Source organism: Drosophila elegans, unplaced genomic scaffold (genome assembly GCF_018152505.1).
Source record: "Drosophila elegans isolate 14027-0461.03 unplaced genomic scaffold, ASM1815250v1 contig_208, whole genome shotgun sequence".
In the NCBI taxonomy this organism is placed as follows: domain Eukaryota; kingdom Metazoa; phylum Arthropoda; class Insecta; order Diptera; family Drosophilidae; genus Drosophila; species Drosophila elegans.
This window is the reverse complement of record NW_024545578.1, coordinates 2391348-2412375: the sequence shown is the minus strand read 5'-3', so window position 1 is coordinate 2412375 and position 21028 is coordinate 2391348. Positions and strand designations below refer to the sequence as shown.

The 21028-nt window shown below is 38.1% G+C and overlaps 2 protein-coding genes across 17 annotated transcripts in view; one reads left to right on the top strand and one right to left on the bottom strand.

Moving 5' to 3' along the window:
* Positions 1-21028, top strand: part of LOC108145819 (potassium voltage-gated channel protein Shab) — a 65832-nt gene that overhangs the window by 41882 nt on the left and 2922 nt on the right. For 3 of the 15 annotated variants that reach the window (XM_017271412.2, XM_017271413.2, XM_017271411.2), the window contains exons 5-11: positions 578-1421; positions 8564-8775; positions 10266-10697; positions 14550-14663; positions 17839-19036; positions 19119-19312; positions 19373-19661. In XM_017271412.2, coding sequence (XP_017126901.1) covers positions 578-1421; positions 8564-8775; positions 10266-10697; positions 14550-14663; positions 17839-19036; positions 19119-19312; positions 19373-19661 — 3283 coding nt within the window. Of the gene's footprint in view, positions 1-577; positions 1422-2827; positions 2918-4620; positions 7177-8563; positions 8776-10265; positions 10698-14549; positions 14664-15794; positions 16788-17838; positions 19037-19118; positions 19313-19372; positions 19662-20262; positions 20444-21028 lie in introns of those variants that run through there. The other 12 variants (XM_017271425.2, XM_017271417.1, XM_017271416.1 and 9 more) reach the window with 12 other exon arrangements.
* On the bottom strand, positions 12516-14329 carry LOC108145823. Of its 2 annotated transcripts, none has more exons than XM_041708169.1 (3): positions 13788-14329; positions 13573-13737; positions 12516-13448 (listed from the first exon to the last, which is right to left on the bottom strand). In XM_041708169.1, exons 1-3 carry the CDS (start codon positions 13813-13815, stop codon positions 12628-12630), a joined length of 1014 nt encoding a protein of 337 aa, XP_041564103.1. In that variant the 5' UTR covers positions 13816-14329; the 3' UTR covers positions 12516-12627. The 2 variants fall into 2 exon arrangements, with proteins under 2 accessions (XP_041564103.1, XP_041564104.1); XM_041708170.1 differs by having other exon boundaries at positions 13573-13707.

The following is a 21028-nucleotide window of genomic DNA, read 5'->3' as shown; positions in this document are numbered from 1 at the left end:
AAAACTTCGAGACCTAGGATCAATAGAATATATAATACCCAACCCATATTTTGCGTTTGTGTGATTTTCAGTTTGTTGCCAACCTTTGGTTTCACTTTATGGTTTGTTTTCGATGAAGAAGGATTCACGACGAATAAATATATACTTCACATACTGTACTAGCCTTTGAAAAGTACAAAAAAAAAAAAAAAACTGATTAGGAAAGCCAACCAAGTTCCTAACCCCTGAGTTTCGACTAACAAAACCCCAAGAAAAGCAGAACTCTAACCGAATGTTTACTTAACCCCGAACAGAAGATAGCATTACAGAATCAAAGTGAACTCTACTTTGCTGATTGTTGTAACTGTGTTTTTTCGATTAATTACCAATACAAATATCCAAATTAGATGTGTATAAAAGACAGACTTGATATTTGAATGAACGTAACGTGTTATGTGCCTACCAAAAACAAAAAAAAACCAATTATCAATTACCCCAAATACCTATTATCGTTGTGATTTGATTTGATTGCATTGAAATTGAATCGTTGCTGAATCATGGTCTCGACAAAGTCTCGATTGTTCTTTACCGTTCGCAGGTTATCGCAGTGATATCCATACTATTCATAGTCCTGTCTACCATAGCCCTGACGTTGAACACCCTACCACAACTACAACACATTGACAACGGTACACCACAGGATAATCCGCAATTGGCAATGGTTGAGGCCGTGTGTATCACGTGGTTCACTCTAGAGTACATACTTAGGTTTAGCGCCTCGCCGGACAAGTGGAAGTTCTTTAAGGGCGGCCTTAACATAATCGATCTATTGGCAATACTCCCATACTTTGTTTCGTTATTTCTATTGGAAACGAATAAGAATGCAACGGACCAGTTCCAGGATGTGCGTCGGGTGGTGCAGGTCTTTCGCATCATGCGCATCCTGCGAATCCTTAAGCTGGCCCGTCACTCAACGGGCCTGCAGTCGTTAGGCTTTACGCTGCGTAACTCGTATAAGGAACTCGGTCTACTAATGCTGTTCCTGGCCATGGGCGTTCTCATATTTTCTTCGCTGGCATATTTTGCCGAAAAGGATGAAAAGGATACAAAATTCGTTTCAATACCGGAAACATTTTGGTGGGCGGGTATTACAATGACAACTGTTGGCTACGGGGACATCTATCCCACAACTGCACTGGGAAAGGTTATTGGTACTGTGTGTTGCATATGCGGTGTTCTGGTAATCGCTTTGCCTATTCCCATCATCGTTAACAATTTTGCTGAATTTTATAAGAATCAGATGCGCCGCGAAAAGGCCCTCAAGCGGCGCGAGGCACTTGATCGTGCCAAGCGCGAGGGCAGCATTGTCTCCTTCCATCATATCAATCTGAAAGATGCCTTCGCCAAGTCCATGGATCTCATCGATGTGATTGTCGACACAGGTAAGATCTAACTTGGTTTTCCTATATACCCATCTACCTATGTTATCTATATATCTAAGAATGTGCCTTGCTTACGTATCTAAAACTAAAACCAAACTAGCCGACTCAATGGGTCTGCTTCAGTGATCCCACGCCTCATATGCCATGCTTATCCACCTAAATGTAGTGACTACACAGAAAAATATATGATTAATAAAGCTGATTTTTTATTTTGAAAGCTCTGGCTTAACACAAGAAATATCATATAATATTTCCTTTTTAAAAAATACTTAATTATGCTATTGAAATTTATTTTTATTGTGATTGAAAGCATATATTCAATTGTAAAGTTGACTTAAAAATTTAATTGAAAATTAAACTTTAAAGTGATAAATATTTATCGATTAAAAGATCATATAAATGATATTTTTAAATTAATTGTGCAATAAAAATCAATATAAGCTTGTTATACTTATTTTTATTATGACTCTAAGCAATTATGATTAACTCAAATTTCTTAATCCTTATTAAACTATTATGAAATAATAAACTTAATTGGTAAATTAAACCTTAAAACCAAATTATATTTCAAAAAAGCAATATCGAAAAACGTAAACTTCTAAATCATGTGATCCCCTGAAATATTAAATTATAAATTTTATTGATACATTGTCAGATTTATAATAAATAAAAAAAAAGATCTAATTTATTTAAAACACATTTATGCTATATTTTCTGTGTACATCCACCATAAAATCCTATAAATCCTCCTTTGTTGAAACTTTGCTTACTCTCGTGTAGTTTTGTGCCTTAGCTGTCTAAGTAATCGTTTTTATATAATTTGAATACTTTTGGCATGTACTTTGGTTCGTGGCTTTTTTTCACTATCAGTTCGTATTGGTTTAACTTTTTATTCGGTAATAAGCTGTAACTAAAATCCAGCCTAGAGGCGTGTAAATAGCAATTAGCAGAGATGGGACGAAAGTCCTGCAACTGCTGAGCCATAAGATGATAGAAATTGTTGAACCTTTGATTATTCCGAGCTCAGACTTACGTTCGATTGATCAATTGTAAACTAGTTAAGCGATTTGCGTTACTCTTAAGTTCTTTAGCTAAGACCCACCCTTACAAATACAGAAAAAACACACACAATAATGGTCAATTAGGCAAATGCTTTTGTACTTAGCGCATTAAACGGAAATTAGTGGGGTTTTCACTTGTAAAAAGCACACACACACCCCCGGAGAACCCCCTTAAATCGACACCTCTGCTGTACAAAAAAGCCCGCGCGCCTAGAAGTAGGCATTGGAATCGCACGGCCCTTTAAAGCCGGCCAAAAGCCCCATTGAAAAACCCTTTTTCCCCTTTGCCCTTCTGCCCTACCAAAACCCCCCTCTCAACCCTCCGACTTGTGTGTTTTATTTTAGGCAAGCAAACAAATGTCGTGCATCCGAAGGGTAAAAGACAAAGCACCCCCAATATAGGCAGGCAGACCCTCGATGTGCAAAGCGCCCCAGGTGACTACATTGCGTATACGTAGCCTAGTCCACTCTTTGCCGTTCTACAACAACAAAAAATCGTATTATACTCTATTAAATGCCGTAGCCTTTGACAATCGCTTTTGAATAGCCCCTAGACACACGGATACGAAACACAGATACACACACATACCCTCACACGCGCCAACTATAGCCACACACTATTGTACTATATATACTATATATGAACTATATTTACTAGCACACTCTCTCTCTCTCTCAATCTCTTTGGAGTTATGTCTTTTTCTCTTAGTATATCTTGGTATATATTTAGTAAAGATATAGCTTAGTTCAGGGAGAGTATTCACACGGCATTAGCTTTATTCTAGCTTTTTTCTAGCCAAGTGAAGGACAAAAAGTTGCAGCTGCCCTGGGAGTAGAGAAATTAAAAAACATTGAGAAACTTTCTAATATTTGGAACTACAAATTGAAGCTCTTAAAATAAACATTAAAAATGCTATTAAATAATTAGATCAACACGTATATCCCAGTTTTTTAAAATAATATTAATCAGATTTTAAAATAGTAAATGACACCAATAGGAAATGTTTTATATTTGACTATAACAATGTCAAAGGTATTGAACGTATTCTTGTTCTGAATTTATTTCACTAACTCATTTTTTAAATTTATGGACAGTATTTAAGCAATCAAACCTTTGAAAGCCCTTTTGACAGCTTTATTACAGGGCTTAAGATTTAAAAAATTTTAAAAAATCATTCCCATACAATTTCGAACCATTACAAATCCTATTTTCTATTAGTATTTACATTTCAAACATTAGTTTTGACTTTGTAGAAATACAACTTTTTCGTAGTTGCAAAAAATACTATTTAAATATTATCAAAGTAATGAAATGTAGCAAATAAATAAAAATTAAAAAAGGAATACCCCATAGAGACATCTAAAGGTAAATCCCAACAAATCTCGCCCCACACAGCTTCAATCTGAATCCAAAATATATATATATATATATATAAAGTTCCCCCGAATCGTCCTGTATATATAGCCAAGGATCTAGTGATTAGCTAGGCAATTGCTGTTGCAATTTATTGTGTTGTTCGGTTTAAGTTTGCCTTCAGTTAAATTGAGTTTGCCTAATTGCTGACTTCAGTTGGACATTTGCCCAGAATTGCGAATTATGATGATGACATTTTGCTACTCATTGCTTGATTCTTGTTTTGATTCCGCCACAACCATAGCAAATTTGAATGCTCAACATAGAGTTTACCATTTCAAACTTAATTAAAAAGTCAAAAAAAAAAAAAAAAAAAATTATTATAAATACAACAAACATTTTTAGAAAATTTTCAAGTGCTGATTACATACAATTATAAAAAAAAATAAACCAACACAAACACACATAAAACCATATGATGTATATGCTCATTCTCTTAGCCAAATGTAGTTGTAATTTAGCGAATCGAAATCGTTTTGGGGTATATATATGCCATATGCCTAGCAATACTAGTCTCCAAAATATCTACCTACAACGTGTTCTTTTCTCTGCTCTTCTTTTTCTACTTTCCGCTCACGACATCCCTTTGAATTTTCCAAACATTTCGAAACCAAAAACATTTTACACACACACATAAACGAATTTTGAAAAATTGCAAAAAAATATACATACACTGAATGAAAAAAAAACCTAATTAAATTAAATGCGGCTGATTTTGACCTAGGCGAGAAAAACACGCTGATTGAGGCGCCGCCACCGCCCTCTTTTGGCACGCCCCGTCGTCGAGCGCTTTCTGCGAGAATCCAGGAGCTGAATCGTAGTTTGCTGGAGGAGCGGGATGCCCAGCAGCAGAATAGTTCCAGTGACAACGAAGACAGCCGCTAGGCGAAGACGCCCCAAGAAATCGCTGACAAACCGCTGCAACCACAGCAGCAACAACCCAACCCAAAAAAAGAAACAACAACCTACACTAAGCGAAACTAGCTAAGAGAATGACAGGCGATTGTTATTATGTATATGTAAATTAGTCGAAAACAAATGCAATTTGTTACAAACACACTCACACACACACACACATACACGAATCAATCACACACACACACACAAGAGTCCTAGACTTAAGCGAAAGTACTTCCAAGAAACCAAACCAAAAAAAAACAAAAAATGAACAACATTTGGTTTAGCAGTTACCCGAAATGCGTAGGCTTGCTTTAAAGCTTCGAATCAATCAGAAATCAAATGAATTGTGTACTTCCATTTTTGATTTATTTTCCAATTGAATGTTGTGATTAAATGTAACTGCTTTTAGGCGCCCTCATACCCACACACAAACACACACAAACTCATACATACATGCTGTCACACTCACACACACACACGCTGCTGCTAAATACCCGTAAATATGCATTGCGCATACGCCACGTTTACCCTATTTATTTATTTAAAGAGTTAAATGCAATAAAGTGAAAATAAATTATACTTTGTTTAAGGAAGCCAAAGAAATCACTTAGGTTTCGAAACTTTAAGATTATTTTACTTTTGAACACCTTTTGCAATGGTTTCAAAACACTAGTGGTTTCTGTTTGATTGCATTTATCTCTGTTATATTTATAACAAAAAAAATGTTATACATTTAATTTGTTGGTCTTTATTTCACCTAACTTTTACCCACTTTATATATTTGTAAAGTGTCCAAGAGCTAGATGAAAAGAAAAAAAACAAAGGGCGTATGCTTCATCCGTACCATCGTATATTGAAAGTTTTGCTAATGTCCATCAGCACTTGAAAATAAATCTAAAAAAAATTCAAAGCCATTAACGAAATGGAGATACGCTCAAATTTGCTGATGTTCGCCTCAGTTTTGTTGTAACTTATTTTCGATAACCGATTGCCTGGCCAGTTCATGCTATATCCATTTGGTTGCAACGCGAGCAAAACTTTCAAGTACCCAAATGTGATTTGCAGTAGTCGTGGGTGTGGCAGCATGTGTGTGAGCGAAATCTTCCAGGAATCGCCATATTCCTCCCATGTATCCCAATCCAGAATATATGCTAACACAACACGCCATTCGAGAGAGAGCCGAACTCTGAAAATACAATCCGCGTAAGCACAATTTTGATTTAGTCTAAATCTTAGCAATTAACTAGGCCTAACCTCTATGTAAAACTCCAAGAAGGCATTTATCGAGCGCACTAGTCAAAAGAATTCCCTCCATGGACTTGAGAAAGCACTTCAAGTGGTCGCCATGAGGTAAAAACCAAAACCAAATCGAAATCGAAAAACCCAAAAAGGGATGTGAAAAAAAACCAGAAAAAAACGAAACGAACAACAACAGAGCAAGCCTTATTTATGAAATTAGTTGTTGTAGCTGTGAGAGGGTAAGCTTAGTTTTAGTTTTTAATTTAGAGAGCGCATCAGCGATATATAGCGTGCATTAGGTATACCAATGAAATATACTCGTTCCAAAATGTAGAGACAAGAGAACTTAGCGAAAGAGATGACGATACGTTCCTAAAAACGCATATACCACAACGGAAAACAAAAAAAATTGCCTTATTTAAAGCGAATTGCTCCTAGTTTGCAACCATATATAAAAATACTTTAAGATAGAGCAGGCCGAACACAACCAAAGCTGAAGTTTTGTTAAATTGTAAGCCCAACAAGTTATACCGATATAAATACGCGAGCTGAGCGGTTCAAAAGAACCAAATTATATACAAATTATAGAACATACAGATTTTGAAAACCTTTTTTTGTGTGTGATATTTGAAAAATTTACTTATGATTTGCCTTGAGTTTCCACATAGTTCAAACATTTCTATCATTGAGCTCGAAGAAGCTAGAGTCCTGAAAGAAGATATAGAAAATAAACAACCTTTACGTGCCTTTTACTTAATATTTTTCCATTTCCTTCTGTTTTCCTTACTTGTAACCTACTTATATATGTGTATGTGTCCTCGAACTTTCGTTTCCACATTATAAACGCTTCCGTTCCAAAATTAAATCCTATCTAAGGCGCTGCATGCTCTAATCCTATAAACTAATCTATAGAAACTGTGTACGCTATCTTTATGCTCAAGCCATGTATGATCGAACAAGAACATATAGTGAATATGAATTTGAATATGAATACTCACTTGTACTCGTGCTCGTAATCGTACTCGTACTCGTTCTAACCCAAATGAATAACTGTGTACTGTACTCGTACTTTTGTGTACTACTGTTAAAGCCGTAAACAACTTTGTGTGTCTGTGAAATTAGCAATAAAACCAAAACCCAACTGCGCTGTATTATTTCATTGTACCAGCTAATCCAATATCGATATTCATATATATATATTTGGTGTTTAAAGCTTGACCTGAGTTTGAGTTCAAGCTTTGAATGCAGAAAGGGCCAGAGTAAAAGGGGAATATTAAACTCGCAATTCATTCTGACGCATAAGGAGCCGTATTCCTCCACGCCATTTCACTCATTTACATTTTGTTTCTGTTTCGTGATAATAAAACAAGATCACACACCTGAACCTGAATGGCGTAAATGACCATGAATCGGAATTTTGTCTATTTGAGAATAACAACTAAAAGATTAATGTTTCGCACATTTGTTTTGCCGCGTCCATTTAAAGCACTTGACACTTCAAACACTCACAAGAGATACTTAGTTACAAAAAGTGTTTTTAATTAAATTTGTTATACAATTTATATTCCTCCGAAAAAACAGTTATACATTTTGAAAGAGACAAATTTTTTTAATTTCTGCAAAATACATTCCTTTTAAAAATTATTATACTATAAATAAATTCATTTTCATTAAAAATAAAACTTTTAGCTTAATTTCTAAAAGGAAAATATTGGTTAAATTAATGAAGGTATAATTCAGCAGGACTTTCATTTAAATCAGTAAACTATTACCTCACCTCAATTTCAATAGCAAAATATTGGTTACTTATCCACAGGACTTACTTTTCCGTTTACACATAGTACAAATTATTTTTCATAGAAATCTAACCACTAGTTTAATTAGACTACTAACTCTTTGACTAAATATAATGCCAATCATTTAACAAACTATAAATTAGAGCTCTAATAGTTTTTACCAGCCATTAGCATCACCAGTTAACTAAATGTTGTTCTAATCCATTTAATCCCACTCAAGAGTAAGCCCTAAACTTAACCCAGAACTATAGACGTCGTTCTTCAATGTTGTTCTCACTGTATTTTCACTAAACTTAACTTAACTTAGCCCCCAAAGTCTTTGTGGTCGCCGTCGTCATCGTCGTCGTAACAATTATTAACCAAAAATATAGCGAAAAATAAAAAAATACATTCATGAAACTCATTTTTCTTTCTTTTTTCCCCTCTTTTGGTTTGAAACGAAAAAAAAAAAAACAAAAATAAAACACCTTCATTTGCGCTCCGAACAAACCTCAAACAAATCCAAAAAATCCTAACTCATTAAAAACTATATATACGAAATATATGACCCTGTGTATATATGCCACCACTCGCTTAACAAATGCGAAACGAAACTGGCGACAAAATGCATTCATGGCTTCTTTGCGTAAAACCGAAAAAAAAAAAAAAAAAAAAAATTGATCGTGAATTTGAACATATAACCCAAAAAAAAACACCCACCCACACTGAAACACACACCACACCAACAAGCAGAGAAACGCGAGAGTCACACACGATCACTCAAAAATTGGCACCGTTTAACCCACGCGCTCCGCCGATCGCCCACAGGCCACAATCTCTCGCAAACGGACGGGAACAGCACCGAAGGCGAGTCCACCAGCGGACGCAATCCGGCCACCACCGGCACCGGCTGCTACAAGAATTACGACCACGTAGCCAACCTGCGCAACTCCAACCTGCACCACGTAAGTCCAGCCCCTGCCTGATTCCCCTTTTTGGGAATTTGAGAAACAGGATGTCCGGATTTCACTGGGTTCCAGGTTCCATTGGTTTCTATTTAGATAAATAGGACTGGAATGAGTCCTTAAACTTAAAGACTCCTTAAAGATCTAAAAGTCATTTTTCAAAAAGAAGAAAAGTTATAGATTTTAGACTACCGGCCTTTGGTCACTTTTCTGCAAAGCTATTTTTCGGATATTAATTTAGACGATAAATCGTAGAAATAACAAATCATAATTTTTAAACAAAATTTAAATGCAGGTTTTTGGAGCGTTAAGCCATAAGTCTTTAAAGACATACCACTTTGAAATCGGATGGCGGAAATAAAAGTTATCGATTTAATTCTGCAGGTTTTTGGTCACTTTTCTGAGAAAACGATTTTTTCGGGAATTTTGAAAGGGGTAACATCGTTAAAATTGCAAAAAATCGACCCAAATTGACAAATCAAGATTAAAACGCAGTTTTTTAGAAAACTAAGCACCAAGACCATTAAGATATACCACTTCGAAATCGGATACTTAACAGAAAAGTTATAGATTTTAGACTGCCGACCTTTGGTCACTTTTCTGCAAAGCTATTTTTCGGATATTAATTTACACGATAAATCGTAGAAATAACAATTTATAATTTTAAAACAAAATTTAAATACATGTTTTTGGAGGGTTAAGCCATAAGACTTTAAAGACATACCACTTTGAAATCGGATGGCGGAATTAAAAGTTATGGATTTAATTCTGCAGGTTTTTGGTCACTTTTCTGAGAAAACGATTTTTTCGGGAATTTTGAAAGGGGTAACATCGTTAAAATTGCAAAAAATCGACCCAAATTGACAAATCAAGATTAAAACGCAGTTTTTTAGAAAACTAAGCACCAAGACCATTAAGATATACCACTTCGAAATCGGATACTTAACAGAAAAGTTATAGATTTTAGACTGCCGACCTTTGGTCACTTTTCTGCAAAGCTATTTTTCGGTTATTAATTTAGACGATAATTCGAAAAAATAACAAATCATAATTTTTAAACAAAATTTAAATACATGTTTTTGGAGGGTTAAGCCATAAGACTTTAAAGACATACCACTTTGAAATCGGATGGCGGAAATAAAAGTTATGGATTTAATTCTGCAGGTTTTTGGTCACTTTTCTGAGAAGACGATTTTTTCGGAAATTTTGAAATGAGTTTCACATAAGAAGTACAAAAACTCGACCCAAAATTTTCAAATATATTTTGAACGCAAATTTGTTTGCAGTTGTTGACGAATACAAATAGATACATTAACTTTTAATACGTCTTACCACCATCTTGATTTAATTATTGGTTTCTTACTCCATAAATTGCAATCGCGTGTTGTAAGTACGCCCCGTAAAAGCGCCATAAGATAGATGGAGTTAGTGTGTGTGATTCAAATTTTTACCGAAAAGTATACTAACCCATTATCCTCTCATTTGCATAGCGTCGCGGTTCCAGCTCTGAGCAGGATGCAGTGCCGCCCTACAACTTCGACAATCCCAATGCCCGCCAGACCTCGATGATGGCCATGGAGAGCTATCGCCGCGAGCAGCAGGCGTTGCTGTTGCAGCAGCAGCAGCAGCAGCAGAAGCAGCAACAGCAGCAGCAACAGATGTTGCAGATGCAACAGATGCAGCAGAAAGCAGCACCCAATGGAGGAGCAACCGGATCGGGAGTGGCCAACAATCTGGCCATTGTGGCTGCTTCCAGTGCGGCAACTGCTGTGGCCACAGCCAGCTCCAGTAACACCGCCCCGGGGTCAGAGGTCGCCGAAGGAGGCGGCGGCGACGGCGGCGGCGGGGAGGAGGGCGTGGCCGATGACGACAACCTTTCGCAGGCAAAGGGACTACCCATCCAGATGATGATCACGCCCGGGGTAAGTCTGCGAATTAAGGGGAGATACCTACTCATTGCCATACTCGCAATCGTATTTCTTGAATATCTTAATGTTTTCAAAGTTCCTAAATCGTAATCCTATGTATTAGTAAATGTGAAGCCGTTGAACTGGATCGAAATATATTCTAAATAATTCTAATTATATCCCAATTATTACTCACGTTTGGTTCCTTCTCATTTGCCAACTGTGTTAAGTCGGGTAAATTTGTTTTAACTTTTCAGTTCTTGTAAACCACACATATATCTTTGGTGTCCTTCGGTTGAGTATTCTTGAGTTAACCACATTGGCGGCCTCTTTTTGTAGTCCTTAGTATCCCTCTAGTCAGCTTCATGTTCTCTCTTGATTTTCTTAAACAAATTCAAACCACCACAAAAAAATTTAACAGAAAAAAAAACAGAAAAATAAATAAAACCTTAAGAGAACAAAACCAAGTTCTTTAACAACATTCACACATTTCAACTTTTAGATTTTACGGGGACGCAGTAAGGAGGTACATTCAAAGTATACACAAAGAACTCAACCTACTCTAATACTCTACTCTACTCAACTCGAATGCATTTGTGCCACAGCTATAATATCTTTAATATTTACTGATTGATTTTGAATGGATTTGCGGATTGATTGTCTTCTTTTCAGTGGCTGAACCCATGCTACAAATATTTTATTTTTTTTTTTGGGCGAACGTGCAACTGCATTTGCGGATTTGTCATATCTAAATGAATGCCTATCTGATCGAATGCCCAACAGAAAAACTGCATAGAACTGATGATTTTAAAACATTTTTCAATTCTTCGATATTTATATACATTGCTTTCGGTTTTAGTTGGTTTGTTATAGGTGCTGGTTTACTTAACGAATGGCCAGGAATGGATTTCATTTCTATATTCCATATTGAAAGTGTCTATGACAGTCAAATTTTTTATTTGATTTAAAGAAAATTAAATATTATATCAATCTGAACTATTTTCGCCGCCTTGGAAAAAGTAATTTATGTGTACATTGTAGACATACATTTTTTTTGTAAAAGGATTTTTCTTTGAAGAATAAATAGTTTTAGTCCTTATAATTTTGATTCCGCCTTTAACATTTTCTCAGTCTGTAAGCTAATTATTTTGCTCTGCTAACTTCATAGTTCCTCTCTTTCTATAAGAAAATAATATTCATCAGCGCAAAAACCCTATTATTTGGTAAATTTTACAAATTGCGAATTCAAGCAGTCTTATTTCCTAAGCCATCAACTCACATTTTTTCCCAAACAGTTACACAAATTTACACCTAATAATAAAAGTTGTTAAGGAAAACAGTTTTGGTCTTATTGTAGTAGATCGGTTCATTTAAATTATCACCATCATCAACTCTTAATCATTGAAAGCTAATAAATTTTTTTAAACAAGATAGTAAGAACTACTAGGAATAAAAACAAGAAACAGGACAACTTTAAATGCTTGTATTGAATCAATAACAAAAAACAAATACATTTAAAACATAATATATATAAACCATCTATATTAAACACAAAAACTAACTGGGAACCATAGATAAAAAGCTCAGGGAGTAATTAAAGAAATTGTACTTGTACTAACAAAAGTGGTTTAGGAAAATATTTTTGTTCTTTATATAGGGTAATTTAAACTAAAATGTGAAAAAAGAATTATCAAAAATAGAAAAAAGGTGGTTATAGTGAATCGACCACACAAGATATATACTATTCAAATTACAATCAATGTTTAAAGTGGGGACCATTGATCTAAGTATTTAGTTAGGAATTTTAGAAGCTAGGTAATATACACACTAATATTTTTAAATGAAATATATGGTTTTATGGAAAGCAAACAAGTACAATAAATATTAAATAAAATAAAAATAAATACTTAGGCAGAGGTAATCAGATGTAATTGTTTAAAGGCAGCTAAGTGACATAGGGAGGCACATTAACCCTGGGCAGGCTGATGAAGTCACTGGAACCGACTACTCCTCCACCGGCAGGGTTGAGAGGACCTTGACCCTGCCCTTGACCTTGTGCCTGACCCATTTGTTGCTGCTGCTTGAGAAACTGGTGCTGATGGGTTGCTGTTCCTGGGAGACTGGGAGAAATGGCTGGAACTGCGGTGGGGCGATCATATTGCTGCAGTGGCTGCTTCAACTTCTCCAGCAGAGCGTGCAGATCCACTGTGAGCTTTGGCTGGACAATGCCCTCGGCGGCCTGCAGACCGACCATTTGGGAGGACAACGCATCCACATCCTGGCGTGCGGCAAACAAAAGCTGATCGTGGGCGGCCAACTGGAGTTGGGCAATCTGGGCCCGAATCGCCGAGGCGGCCACTTCCTGCTGGGCGGTGTGCAATGTAGCGGTAATGCTCCTCACATGGTTGGCCGACTCCTCCAGCTGCGACTGAGCCGAACTGGCCACCGACTGCGCCTTCTTAATCTCGGTGGCCTCCAGTTGAACCCTCGCCTGGGCCACATACAAATGCTGGACGAGATTGCGCAACTCCTGGCGCCGCTGCTCGATCTCATCCTGTTCGGTGTAGGCATTGGGTGTCCCCTGGTTGATCCGGCTCGAATGACATGCCTGCTGCTGCAGCGGTTGCGGCTGCAGCTCCAACTGCTGCGTCTGCCAGTTGGGTTGATAGAAGTCGCAAATAGCTGAGCCTGGGGCGGCGGGATTCGGAAGGATTTGGCAGGAGCTCATTACATTTGGATCCGCAGCCTGAATTCCCATGCCGGCAGCTGTTGAAAAAAAAGGAACTTTTAAACTATTTTCGACTGCTAATTTGATAAGCTACTTTTATTTTGACCGCAGCTGTGGGATAAGCCCCTGAAATTCTACCCTAATTCACTGTGATCTACCCACCAATAGTATCAGCTTCCAGCAGTCCTCCAGAATTAGATCGCTCCATTCTCCGAACTCCATTTGTCTCCGCCTCGAAATCACCGCCCAGTGAAGAAACGAACCTTCCGCGATTTTTCATACCGCTTGGTTGTCCTTCTATGCCGATTGCGCAGATAATTATAGACACTTGAAAGGGTACAATAAATATTATTTTCCAGGAAAAGACTTAAGCTCACCGATCCAATGGAGATTGCTTAGGCGCATTTAGAGCACATTTAGACCAGTTTGAGTCGGGTTTTGTGGCAGCAACCATTGAGCTGGGTAATAAATTCTCGGCAGTATCTCTTTCATTAGTTTTCTACAGTTTTCAGTCGAAATAATAGATCGAGGGATGTATGAAATTTATGCTTTGACTTACTGGGTTTACATAAAGAGTTCTTGAATATCAAATACATATGGCACAAAAACTTAAAAATATACTTGTTGTAAAGATGATAATTTCAAAATAATGAAGTAAAAATATTGTTTGAGTTGGCCTTCAAATATAAAATAAATACATTTTGATTAAAAAATATATTTCTAAAAATTAAATTGTTATCAAATGTCATTCAAGGTTAATTGGAATGTGGGTTTGAGATAACATCACGTTTAGTTTGTTTTACTTGTTCTTAGAAAAACTGGCTAATGGGAACAACTCCATAGCATACTTTTAGTCTTAAAATCACCATTACCAGCAATCTACAAACACCGACACCCTCACACAGCTTAAGCCGCATGCATACAGGATTACTTTACCATTTTTCTTGTTAACCTTTTGCCGAAAAATAAGTCCTAACTATTCTAATCCCGAGATTTGCTCTGCATGCGGCATGACCTGCATCTCCGGTGATCTTACCGTACATAAGCCTATAGATATATATTCCGATTCTTAACGATCGCTGCCTATCGAAACACCACTTACGTGATGCCACCATCCCCAAATACCCAACTATTTATAGGAAGTGGCCGAGCTGCGACGTCAGGTGGCTCTGGAGAACCTGCAGAACCAGCGAATGGACAACCTGGAGCAGGACGTGCCCGTGGAATTCGAGTGCTGTTTCTGCACAACCAAGGTAACCGAGGGAGAGAATTCAATTCGATCCATTCCCGTCCACGTAGCTGAGTGTGCCCACTTCGATGTAGCCGCTTTTCCTTGTAATGTGCTCTATGTTAAGTCGCATGTCTGCACCCCGATTACCCTTATCATTGCTCTTTCGTTCCGTTTTCGACTAATCTCAACTAAACCGAACTAAAATCATGCTCAACCTGTATATAGCGCCGCATTACCGCCATTGGCAGACTGTGAAATTGTTAACCCCAGCATATCGAACTCCGGTCCATACGAGACTTTTGATTATAGGGGTGTCACATAAATCTTAATTTAAAGGATTTTTTAAAACATTTTGCACACATTTGCCTCTTTGTTACAACAAATTTCGATTATTATAGACTGACTTAATAAAAGGTACATATTTAAAAAAAAAAGTTAATTGCAACAAAGAAAGTATTGTTATTTTACTATTTATTTTAAAACATTACATAAAGAACAAATTTATGTCTTAAACATATTTATGGAAGTAAAAATTAAATCAAAATACTGATTATGATTAATGATTAGTATAATGATAATAATCAATCTGGTTAGGTAGGGAACCATTCTCTTGAGTTTTCTGTGACACTTCCTTATATAAATTAGTAGAGACTTGAGCTTCTTGCATAGGTCCTTCTAAACAATAGGCGACCCCGTACTCGACCCGAAGTAGTTGGATTGTTAGAGCAGCGCAAACGATACCGATACCGATACCAATACCGATACCGAAACGAACCTTGTTGCAGGATCGCATTTGCGTATTCCACGATAAGGAGTATAGCATCAAGCGGCTGGCCCGACCGCCACCCTCGCCCAAGAACTATATGGCCTTGAAGCGGATGCTCGAGCAGGGCATCATCGACATATACTACCTATGATCTATAAATGGTATAGGGTCAATGGCATACCCATGATCTATGAATGGTAACACAACCCAGTAACAAAAAAAAAACTCGTGTTGTCCCTTTTTTCAGATCGTTTCGTTTTCAGATCGTTTCGTTACACTTTTGAGTTACTTTTGATTTTGATTTTGGCTTCCTGTGCGATTGGAATTGGATTGGAAATGAAAATTTTATGTTTTGACCTGGTTTCTTTTTCGTTTCTTTTCTTAAAGGGTTTGCCGGGATGCCATGGCGAGTGTATTCCATTGCGCGCGAATAGCGTTTAGCCAGATCTGATTCTGATTCTGATGAGTTCCCAAAATACCAAACTATACCATATATATAGAGAAATCGGAAATACTTAGTATGCCGGGTGCGCATCGAATGCGCGACCGGAAGAGCGAATTACGATTAGACATTAACTAGCTTTAAAATACCAACAAATTACTACTTAATGTTATTATTACTGCTACGATTATTATTATTGTTACTTACTGTTATCGAAACGGGCCTGGCGTGACGTGACGTGAAAGCTAAACAAAGACATAGCGAATTCTAAGAATTTAATTAAATTAACTAAAGCCTAATCTACCATCTAAAACGCAACCAGGAGAGGAGAGAGCAATGCAAAGCAAAGCAGCATGTGTTATTATTTAATTTAATTTACTTTAATTTAATTTAAAGTGTGTGTGTACCAAGTGACCGAAGCTTGAGGCCTTGACGAAAGTTTAAATCGATTCTTTTTATTTACACTACTTAAGCACGTAATTACAACAACTAGCCTAATACCTATTTATATCCTAGCAAAATGGCCTAAGCCTTCTATTATAGTAGCTGCAACTTGCAAATCGTCTAAAACCAATAAAACCAGCATAAGCAACGAAAATATTTATGAAACACGAATACAAAACAAAATACAATTGTTTAGTTACTTGAACAACCAATGTAAACGCTCTCTTCATTATTAGTTGTTTATTTCCTGTTATCACTCAACCAAAACAAAACAAACAAAACAAAGAAAACCACAAGCCGAATGAAAAAATTCTGCAAATAAAATTACAAATCAAACAAACGAATCTATTTTTGTTGTTCAACTTTACCTATATTCGCACTCGAATTTTTGGCACTCCACTTCTTCTACTGATTGTTTCCGTATTGCTCGCCTAGAAATTTTTCTGTTTTGGTATCGGTTTAAAAATTCAATTAGAGTGTTTAACTATAATTAAACGTTCGAGTTATGGAACCACTTCAAAGGCAGCTCCTATCGGTTTGGTAAGTAAGACGTTCCCACGTCTGAATATTGAAAAAATTCATTTTCTTGCGTTTGCTCAACTTGGGAATTACGCAGATGTGTATCTTTGTACACTTCCTTAATACAATATATAATTTGCCTTATTTAATTTTAAAGTATATATGTATCTTGTTATACTATTAAATTTTCACAATCAATTTTATTTCTTGTCTCAATACATGTATTTTCTTGGAATAAGACATATTATTACATGCCAAATTTCAGTATAATAAACAAAGTTTTCAATGCCTTTAATAACAAGTTGAGCACTCGCACTGCCTTTGTATTAATTTATTTAACGATAAATAGAGCTGCACGTTGGCGCCTCCTAGTTGCATGTTAATTTTTGTTATTTAAGCGAAATAATAGAGAAACAAATCGCACACAAATAAAAAGCTAACTCCAGACAACAGGTACACCAAACTAAATCAGACACTAACAAGCAGCCAGAAAAACATTCCGCAAATACACAAAAATATGTACGAAATGATGGTCAATATGAGCTTACTTCGTTTACTGATAAATCCGATATGGTACAGGTTTATTTTTATGTTTTAACAATATAAACAAAATTGTTGTTTTGTGTATTAATACGTTTAAAGATTTAAATGATATGTTTAAAGCTTTAACTTAAAATGTTTTACCTTTACGGAAAAACACAGTTATAAGATTAAACGTTTACAAAAAGAACGTAAAAGCAGTTTAAAAGTAAAACAATATGTGAATATGCTTTTTTATAAAATTGAATATTGAATATTCATTAATTAGTTAAAATAAATCTCTCAAAAATCAAAGGTATTCCCATACCTTAAACTTTGTTTCGGAAAGCAATTTGGTGGCTTAAATACTGTGCGTTAAAGTGGTAAAATACATCTGTGACTAAAGGTCAACTTTACCTCTACCATATCGGCATTATCTTTGGCACTGAATTGTATCTACTGTATCTGCAACTTACATCCCCATTGGGAAACCCCGATTCGTTGCAGGACTTCAAGGAGTACACGGATGCGGAGGGCGTGATCTCGCTGCCCACCTCGGATTTCCACAAGCCGATATGTCTGGAGATGCGTTTGGCAGAGGCGAGTCGTCAGGCGGGAGCCTTTGGCCTCCTGTCGCCGCTGCAGCTGCCTCCGCCGCCACTACCTTTACCGCTTCAGGGACCGCTGCTGGCCCTGCCCCCGCCGCCCCCGCTGCCACCCTCCTCCGTCCTGCTGCCCGCCATCTCGCAGTCCTCGTCCACATCCTCGTCGTATGGCACCACCACCTCCACCACCATTGCCCTGCCCTTGGATGCGATGTCGCTGCGGTATGGAGCCACCATCTGCAGTTCGTCCAACTTCAACCACAACTACAACAACAACTTCAACACCACCACAGTGGGTGGCAATGGGGCAAACGGCTCACTGCTCTTCGGTGGCAATAACTACAATGGCAGCAACAACAACAATGCCGATTTGGCCAGTGTGGACAGTTCGGATACCTATGCCAGCTGCCAAACGCATCCATTTCTCTCCCAAGGAGATCTCACGGCGGATTTCAACGATGAAGCCTGTGCTTTGGACATTGATATGGATAATCTGTACATAAATCCTCTGGAAAGGGAACAGCATCATCAGGGGATCAGCAGCTCCACGGGTTTCATTGTGGGCCTGCCCAGTACAAGTGGACTACGTGCCCAGGTGAAGAAGAGCGCCTCCGGTGACACGGCCTTGAGGAATTTGGCCTCCGGCGGAGGAGGAGTGGGAGGGGGAGGAGCTGGAGGCATCAGTCCCCTGGACGATGTCTACCAGAGCTTCGATGTCCAGGAGCGGGGCAGCAGGGTCAGCTTGAACGAGAACTCAGTGCCAAAGCATCGGAAGACGCGGTTCCAGCAGAGCTTCACCGCCATGCGACCAAGTGGAGCAGGTGCAGGAGCAGGAGTCCTTGGCAGCCTACGGCCTCGGGCTCGCTTCGAGGACACCAAGCTGGACGACGAGACGGGTGCTCGGGCAGCGGAGGCATCCGCATCCGGGTCTGGAGCTGGAGCTGGAGCCGGCAGCCCTGCATCCAGCGGATTCGGCAGCACCCAGGGACAGGGACCCCAGAAGAAGAAGCGCTCGGTCTTTATGCCGGGCAAGAGCTTAGCCACTGCCACCAAACTGATCAACCAGCATTTGTTTGGCATACAGAATGTGGGCGCCAAAGGTATGTACAGCCATTTAAGTGCCAGCAAAGATTAAAGAAAAACGTAAAAACATTTAAAAATTTAAATGCCTTAAATTCACAGCCAAGTTCGAGAGCAAGCATTCCTCATCGATAGACTCGATTGACGCCTCGCCCAATCTGGAGCACCATCGGCGCTCCAAGTCGATCCTGAAAAACAAGTCTGATATCTCGCGCGTCCTGTCCGATCCGGAGAGCGAGCGTCTCCTGGCGGACAACATGTCCGGCTCCGGAGTGTCCGACAACGGCACCGTAATGGTTGGTCATGCTTTGAAATCATATATACTGTTCTCGAATATTAACTGTGTACATTTACAGGGCGAATCCGGCAGCGATTACTCACCGAATAAATTACCTCATTCAGTTTTAGCTAAGTCTATATCCCCACCACCCCTCAGGCACCGCACCCTAATGCACCAGCGCTCAGGACCAGCGACCTTGCAATCGAAGCCCACGAAGTTCCAGACCCCTCGATATCCCGAGGAGCAGGCGCTGCGCCAGGTCAAGCCGCTCCCCTCGCGCGCCCCTTCCTCTACATCCGCATCCGCATCTGCATCCGCGGCGGCGGCATCCGCGGATGGTCAGCAGACCAGGGACAGCAGTCTGGGTAGGTGGTGGTCAAACGAGATACACAGCTGGCAGTGATGGGACCACCTTAGGGGGTTTAAATATTGGTTTAATTTCAGAACTATTACCAAGAATACATTTTTGAAAACACTTTTACCGAAAATTACCAAAAAATATAAGAGATTCCATTTTCAACGAAACCTTTTATAATGTACCCTAAAAACTAAGCATTTCCTCAGCTTAGCCATATATAAAAAAGATCTTTTACCTACAAAGAGTATATTTAATTCGATAGTTAATTTCATTTTTTTTTGTTTTTTTACTTCTATAACTAAATGTGGCGTAATATTATTAAATAGTACTTCTTACTGCATTTGTGCATTTTTTAAGGTTACCTAAAATAGGTAAATAGTAACATTTTATATAAAATAATTTTCAAATAGGGTATGGAGGGTATACTTTCTATCACTGCCAGCTAGCTGTTACTCCCTCCTTTTCTTTCTCCCTCTCTGTCTCTCTCTCTCTCTGTCACATCCTGTAAGTGCGTCCTGGGGTTTCTTTCGGCCATGACGAAACCAGAAATCATCTACAACCGTTCTTTTGTCTCTTTTGTTTTCCCCCGCTTGCTGGCTGGCTGTCAGTCACCGTCTTCGATGCCGCCTTCTGAAAACCCCGAACTACACCCTACTACACCCTACCACATCTGCATCTACATCGCCATCCAAATCCACAACCGCATACGCATGACCCCATGAACCCACAGATACACACACTGACACACTGACACACCACGGAGAAAGGCAACCGCCGGGCGGGCGATCTGTTAGTACAAGTATTACCGATCCGATCTATTGTGCTTATCCCCAGCACCAAACTCACCTGTCCAGTGTCCAGAATTCGTTGTGCACCCAGCTTGAATTAATGGTCCAAGCGCCAGATCGATGTTTTTTGCAGCTTTAGAAGTTGAGATCACACGCTCATCACTCTTACACTCATACACATCACACAGAATCACACACATACGGCTTTATGTTTAGCACATCGATAAGGAATAACCCATTTTATATGGAACAGTGATATAAAAGAGTAAAACTTTACAAATTCATTTTAACTTATGTACATCGGTTATTAGAATTAAAATATATTTTTTCTCTTTACTAATTAAAATTTAAAAAAATTTAAAATTTACTTAGAGTCCATTTTTTATACTTGTTGGTATTTTAAGAAAGAAATCTATGTAAAACTCATGGTGTTTTTTGAAGGTAATTGCGAAATTTTTTTAAATGATATTTAAGATAAAGTCAAGCTAAAATCTGCATTAATAATTTCAAAGAATTTTTTAAATCTCATTTCAAACATTTTTTAATGCATTTTCAAAAAAAAAATTTAATTCTGTTTTACATATTT